At 43.8% G+C, this 7,431-nt stretch overlaps 1 protein-coding gene across 1 annotated transcript; it reads right to left on the bottom strand.

The window, feature by feature from the left end:
* Positions 1 to 221: 221 nt before the first annotated feature.
* Positions 222 to 7,187, bottom strand: CRNN (cornulin). Its single transcript, XM_007485489.2, has 3 exons — positions 7,091 to 7,187; positions 4,286 to 4,436; positions 222 to 3,128 (listed from the first exon to the last, which is right to left on the bottom strand). The coding sequence occupies exons 2-3, from the start codon at positions 4,421 to 4,423 to the stop codon at positions 588 to 590; spliced, it is 2,679 nt and encodes an 892-aa protein (XP_007485551.2). The 5' UTR covers positions 4,424 to 4,436; positions 7,091 to 7,187; the 3' UTR covers positions 222 to 587.
* Positions 7,188 to 7,431: the final 244 nt, after the last annotated feature.

Here is a 7,431-nt window from a genome sequence, read left to right on the forward strand (position 1 = left end):
CCTGAGGTACACGATGTTTGTTGCCACTTCCTACCTCCCTACCCCCTGACCATTTCTAGTCAATTGTTTAAAGAATTTAACTGGTGCTATCACATATTGGGACTCATATTTGGTCTTAAAAGTGAGCAGAACATTCTCACTGAGGATCCTCAGTTCCAGTATTGTGGGGAAGGGGTAAGAGCAGTAGGTGTAAGAAGAGAAAGAAGCTTCTAAGTCTTATGAGGTTTTATTGATGCATTAGAAGGTACAGTCTAGTAGAATAAGATGGCAAAGTTCATGGTGAGGAAGCTTCAGCCTGAGGACAGAATGAAGGGGATCAAACATAAAGGACTATTTTTTGCCATGTTTGACCCAAATGCCCCTATTTCTTCTGACCAAGGATGGGCAGGAAGACAGAGAGGGAGTTTGGGATACAAAGGAACTTGGAAGAAAGGTTCTAATCAAAATTCAACTGGAAAGCAGCTGAATTATATGTAGCCTGATCTATGGGAACACAAGTCAATCTGATCAAGAGAGGTAAGGCTGTCTAATGTCTGCCCAGTTGTGCTGTTCTTGTTCTTGGGCATTGGGAATCAAAGTGCTTATATTCATTGCTTGTTGCCTTTGAAGTAGGAGTAGAGGCCTCGAGCAGTGAGACCTCGCTTTCCTCCCTGGACCTGGCCTGCTCCTTCAAGTTGAGTTGACCCCTGACAATGAATTTCTGATTCCCTACTGTGGTCCTGCTGTTGAGCCACTGTCTCCCTTGTTTGATGTCTGCTCCACTCCTGTCCTCCAAAAGAGGGTTCTTGGGTCTGACAGTAGTCATTCTCCTGCAGTCCTCCTGTCACACTGCAGCTTCTTTGACTGTCACTCCAGGCCTGTCCCCCAGGCAAAGTGCTCCCCACCTGAGTATGACCGTGGCCTTCCACCATGTCTTCTCTTGTCTGTTGACTCCTTTCTTGGCCCCATCCCTGGCTACATCCTGTCTGGGTTTGGGTGCCTCCCCCTATTTGAGTATGAGTCTGTCCCTGGCCCTGGGTCTCTGGCCTTCTAGTCTGGCCATAGCCAGTTTGCAATTGCTGGGTCTGGTTATTGGTAGTCTGAGTGACCCCTGTCTGAGACTGACCTCTTGTCACTGTTACACTTGTCTGATGGGTCCTGCCTTGTCCTCTGATCTGAGTGGTACCAGTGTGAATCTGAGTTTGACCTCCAGATACCCTATCTCTTGTCTGATGATGACTTCCATCTTGTTCCACGGTCTGAGTGGTACCAGTGTGAATCTGAGACTGACCTCCAGTCACCCTATCTCTTGTCTGATGATGACTTCCATCTTGTTCCACGGTCTGAGTGGTACCAGTGTGAATCTGAGACTGACCTCCAGTCACCCTATCTCTTGTCTGATGATGACTTCCATCTTGTTCCACAGTCTGAGTGGTACCAGTGTGAATCTGAGACTGACCTCCAGTCACCCTATCTCTTGTCTGATGATGACTTCTATCTTGTTCCACAGTCTGAGTGGTACCAGTGTGAATCTGAGACTGACCTCCAGTCACCCTATCTCTTGTCTGATGATGACTTCTATCTTGTTCCACAGTCTGAGTGGTACCAGTGTGAATCTGAGACTGACCTCCAGTCACCCTATCTCTTGTCTGATGATGACTTCTATCTTGTTCCACAGTCTGAGTGGTACCAGTGTGAATCTGAGACTGACCTCCAGTCACCCTATCTCTCGTCTGATGATGACTTCCATCTTGTTCCACGGTCTGAGTGGTACCAGTGTGAATCTGAGACTGACCTCCAGTCACCCTATCTCTCGTCTGATGATGACTTCCATCTTGTTCCACAGTCTGAGTGGTACCAGTGTGAATCTGAGACTGACCTCCAGTCACCCTATCTCTCGTCTGATGATGACTTCTATCTTGTTCCACAGTCTGAGTGGTACCAGTGTGAATCTGCGACTGACCTCCAGTCACCCTATCTCTCGTCTGATGATGACTTCCATCTTGTTCCACAGTCTGAGTGGTACCAGTGTGAATCTGAGACTGACCTCCAGTCACCCTATCTCTCGTCTGATGATGACTTCCATCTTGTTCCACAGTCTGAGTGGTACTAGTGTGAATCTGAGACTGACCTCCAGTCACCCTATCTCTCGTCTGATGATGACTTCCATCTTGTTCCACAGTCTGAGTGGTACCAGTGTGAATCTGAGACTGACCTCCAGTCACCCTATCTCTCGTCTGATGATGACTTCCATCTTGTTCCACAGTCTGAGTGGTACCAGTGTGAATCTGAGACTGACCTCCAGTCACCCTATCTCTCGTCTGATGATGACTTCTATCTTGTTCCACAGTCTGAGTGGTACCAGTGTGAATCTGAGACTGACCTCCAGTCACCCTATCTCTTGTCTGATGACGACTTCTATCTTGTTCCACAGTCTGAGTGGTACCAGTGTGAATCTGAGACTGACCTCCAGTCACCCTATCTCTCGTCTGATGATGACTTCCATCTTGTTCCCTTGTCTGAGTGGTACCTGTATGAACTTGAGACTGACCTCCAATCACTTTATCAGTTGTCTGATGTGTCCACCCTTGCTCCCTACTCTGAGTGGTACCTGTATGAATCTGAGACTGACCTCCAGTCACTGTCTCACTTGTCTGATGGGTCCTACCTTGTTCCCTGGTCTGAGTGGTTCCTGTCTCAGGCTGCCTCTGCCCTTCAATTTTGTCTCTAACCTGTTGGGTTCCTCTCTCCTGTCCTTGTGTTTTAGGCCACCTATCCTGGTCACAGATTTGAGTAGAAGTAACATCTTGCCCTCGAGTCTGAGTCCCTGTGGTCAGGTTGCTCCTGTTTTGTCCTGTGGATGTCTGCTCTTCTCCTCCATGCCTAGTATGGCTTTGTTCTCTCTCCACTCTTCCTATTTCAGTATGACTTCTCTGATCACCATCATTTCGCTGTTGGGTACTCCCAGAATGCTGGCTTCCTGGCTTTTGAGTTCCACAAGCTCCCTGAGAACTCTCATTTAGTGTCTTGTAGCAAGCCTGGGCCACTTTAAACACCAACACAAGAAATTCCTTAAAATCCACAGTCCCTTTGGAATCTTCATCCAGTAGGTGGAAGACCTGATCCACTGTGGCAGGATCATGAGGTTTCTGGAAAGAAAATCAATATATATTAAACTTCCTATGCCTTCTGGTAAGGATCTGTCTTAGGATCCTCTCTGCCACTGATCTTCCACAGGCTCTTCTTTATTCACAAGGTATAGATTTATGGCTGAAGAAATCTTCTATACCAGGGGTTCCTTATCTAGAGTTTGTGAAGTTATTTTATTTTTAAAACTATATTGATAAGTAGATTTCAATATTATTTCTTCTTTTACTTCTATGTATTTTATTTTGTACAGGTAAAAACACGATTCTGGGAAAGGTCTATAAGCTTCACCAGACTATACCTAAGAGGTCTCTGACACACAAAAGGGTAAGAACAACTGGGCAACATCAATTGCCTCACTTTACAGATAAGAAAATAGGCCCCAAGAGTGGCCTATCTTAGGTTACACAGGTAGAATTAACTGAGTTGGGATATAAACCAAGATCCTCTGACTTTAATTTTAGCTTTGGGCCTATCTTTCCCTGGCTCCTAAAGTTGAGTAGCAGAGTATGTCGGCTGGTTGATTATTATTCCTCACATCTTTTTTTTTTTGCATATTTTTTTTTTCCTGGCTTAATGAAAAACACCTTTTGTAAGATCAGTCCCACAAATGGAAATACCCAGTTAAAATAAAATGGAGGCATGGCTACTTGGGAGGAATGACTAGTTCTCTATGGGCTAAAGATGTCTTTTCCAGTACAAGTTGAGTGCCAAGAACAGGCAGATTGTAGAATGCTGACCAGGGGATAAGATCATTGCTGGGTTTAGACTCTAAATATTTCCAACACCAAGCATTTCTTTGGTGGCACTAATTCTAGGCCAAAAGGAAAAGGAAATCCAAGTGGAGAAATCATACTAGTGCCTTTGGTATGGCTTTGACAGAAAGGAATTTTCCCCATTCTCCTTCCCCTGCTCAACTTGGTATACCACTAGTAAGAAACTGGTAGTTTTCCAATGCTGGTTTCCCACCCCAGGGTCAATCTCTTCCTTTTCCTCTTCTCTATCCTTTTAATTTATTGCTAATGGGGCTAGGGTTGGGACTGACAAGCTTGGACCTAGCTGCTGCCTCCACAGATCCCTAGGGCAAAGCATGTCCCAAAGAAAATTAGTTTCCTTCATCCAAGAGTGCTCCTTTCCCACCCAGCTCAGCATATCTTACCACAATAACATCAGCGAGCTCCTGCTCCAGGAGTTTTTTGAGCTCCCCTTTGGTCAGTGTGGTACAATCTCCCTCAGTCTTGGCATAGCGGCTGAAGGCCTGGATGATCCCATCTATGTTTCCCAGCAACTGAGGCATCTTCAAGTTCAAGCTAAGGAAAGACAACAACACCACAGGCCTAGGTTAAAGGATTGGCCAGCAACATCAGGCAGAACTTTTGCCCCTGATTCTTTTCCATTATATCAGTCAACCAACAAGCACTTATTAAATGTATACTGTGTGTGTGTGGGGGGGGGGCATCTAGGTGGTGCTGTGGATAGAGTTCCAGGCCTGGAATCAGGAAGAATCCTCTTTATGAGTTCAAATCTGGCTTCATACACTTAGTAGCTAAGTGACCCTGGGCAAGTCACTTAATCCTATTTGCCTTAGTTTCCTTATCTGTCAAATGATCAGGAGAAGGAAATGAGAAACCATTCCAGAATTTTTATCAAGAAAACCCCAACTTGGGTCATGGAGAATCAGACACAACTGAAAAACGACTAAACAACAACATGGGTCCTAATTCACTGTGTTAGGTGCTAGAGATATAAATTCAAAGAATAAAACAATTCCTGCCCTCAGGGAACTTATATTCTAACTGTAGGCAGGTAGGCATTTTAATTTGTAAACATGAAATCACAATGGGCAGAAGCTGGAAAGTTGATAGAATTTGGAAGAGAACATATTCTAGAAAATTCCTAATGATTAGAAATATCAAAAAAATAGAATGGGTTACTTTGATAACCCAATAGGTTCCATGTCAACAGAAGTCTTTAGGTGGAGGCTGGATGGCCTTTTGATATGATGATAACTACATGAATTAATTCTGAGGTTCCTTACACCAGATTCAATGAGTATTTCCTTTATATATAATGAGAATATTAGGCTTCTTAAATCCAAAGAAGGGGGAAAAAGTTGAGAATATGGTTCATACAAGAGAATGCCACAGAGAAGGGGGATCCCAAGAATGGATCCTACTGGCTTTCCCATCATAAGACGGTGCCTAAGGTATCTCTATATCCATGCATTAGATAGCAGCAATAAACCAGAAGTAACAAAAGCAACTCCTCACTCATTCAGAAATAAGCATGTCATCAAATTCCCTCATGGGAGATGTCATTTCATTAGGGTTTTACAGCAGTCTGGTTTTAGTTCAAAGAATTCACTCTAACATCTCTCTAGAGTCCTGATAACCTATGAGGAAAAGGACTTAGCTTGAGAAGGCAAAGGTTATATCAATAGCCAAGAATCTGGGAATCAGGTTGTAGCTGGATGAGGAGAGAGATTGTGGCACATGTAGCAAGGAGAGAAGCCAAGAATACTTTATAGAATGGAACTTGGATTCTAGTAAGAAGGGAAGAAATAGGGTCAGGAGTAATGACTAGATAACAGCTACTGCCCTAGAGCAATTGGAAGACATAAGGTTGAAGTGTTGGGACTTAAAGGCTAAGGGCCTTTTAAAAGAGAAAAAAGGAAGCAATGAAATTTGAGTGGTAGAGAAAGTAGATTAGATAGGAAGTATTATAAATGGAGTCATAGGATCACAGATTGAAGCTGCAAAAGACCAGAGGAGCTATAGCTTTGGAAGTTGTCTCTAACAGAGAGAGAGAGAGAGAGAGAGAGAGAGAGAGAGAGAGAGAGAGAGAGAGAGAGAGAGAGAGAGAGAGAAAGAAAGAGAGAGACAGACAGACAGACAGACAGACAGACAGAAAGAGAGAGAGACAGAAAGAGAGAGAGAGAGAGATGGAAAAAGAGAGAGAGAGAGAGAGAGAGAGAGAGAGAGAGAGAGAGAAACAGAGACAAACAGACAGAGAAAACAGAGAAAGAGACAATGAGGAAAAGACAAACAAAGAAACAGGAAAAGAGATGGACAGATTTAGAGACAAAAAAGGGACAGACAGAGAAAGAGGGAGGAGGAGGGGTGGAAAGGGAAGGGAGATAAAGGAAAAGAAAGATGCAAATAAAGATAATTGAGGAAACCTGCCAGCTGTTATCCAGAGACTTTTGGATCTTCCCTAATCCCAAAGCTTTTCTTGGAAATTTTTCCTTTAGTAGAAATGAATCAGCTAATTTTTTTCTTGTAGGGACTAAAAAAGCATTCACCTTCCTGGCATAAGTCCCTTTACAACCTTAACATAGGCTTATTAAGATTGACTGACAGGAAAATAGATTAAAAAAAATCTTTTTGTATCTTTAGAGGATTCCTTATATGCTAAAAGCTCAGACCCCTTAGAATAAATTCTCAAAATTCTCATTTTCCCAAAGCCTCTTTCTTCCTTGGAAGGCCGCAGTTTCCCTAACAATGTCCCATAGCTTAGAGTGATGGCAGCTCACAGTGAACTGAGTTCAACTTGAATAGATTCCTTAGATGGCAGGAAAGCTAAACCTTGATGACTTTTAAGGTATCATCCAATTCTAAAAGTTTTCAAATCTCCAAACTTCTGGCAGATTCTAGTGGTCCTTAAAAATAAAAGCTTTAGATAAATCAATTCTGCCAATGTTTCTCAAATGATCTCTAGACAAGTTATCCTTTCCCCTCTGAACTAGATGCCCCAGGGCAGGCAGAGTAAACCACATTGCTTCAGGAGCATCATTCCTATATACTCCTGATCCCACCTCACCCTTAGTCCAATCAGAAGCAAAACACACTGCCTTGCAGCCAGCACTGGCCTCCAGGTTCATTTCTACAAAGGATAACCATGATTTTACAAGTGCAATGTGCTAAGATATTTGTAGTGAGAGTAGGTTCCTCAAGAGAAGACTTACCTAACGCACAGGCAGGATGAGGCAATTGGTTGGAAAGAGTGTGTAGAGTTCTAGCTGAAGTGAGATGAGGAACTTTTATAGGGATTTTAATTGTGTCCGGTGTCTCAGGCAGGAACCACCCGCCCCATGGGATGGCCTGATTCATCCCAGGCCAAGCCCAGCCCCACCTTCCAGCCTGGATCATCCCAGTCATTAGTAGCCCGCTAATGGGAAGCTCTACTAATTATCAAGGTTGGCCTACCAGGTTTGGTGTTCTCTTTCCTTTCCTCCAGTTCCCCCTCCTCCCTGCAGGGATAAGGAAGCTGCTTTTGAGAAAGCTGAGCTGGGTGCATCAGGGATCA

The sequence above is a fragment of the Monodelphis domestica genome, chromosome 2, assembly GCF_027887165.1.
Source record: "Monodelphis domestica isolate mMonDom1 chromosome 2, mMonDom1.pri, whole genome shotgun sequence".
Classification (NCBI taxonomy): Eukaryota; Metazoa; Chordata; class Mammalia; order Didelphimorphia; family Didelphidae; genus Monodelphis; species Monodelphis domestica.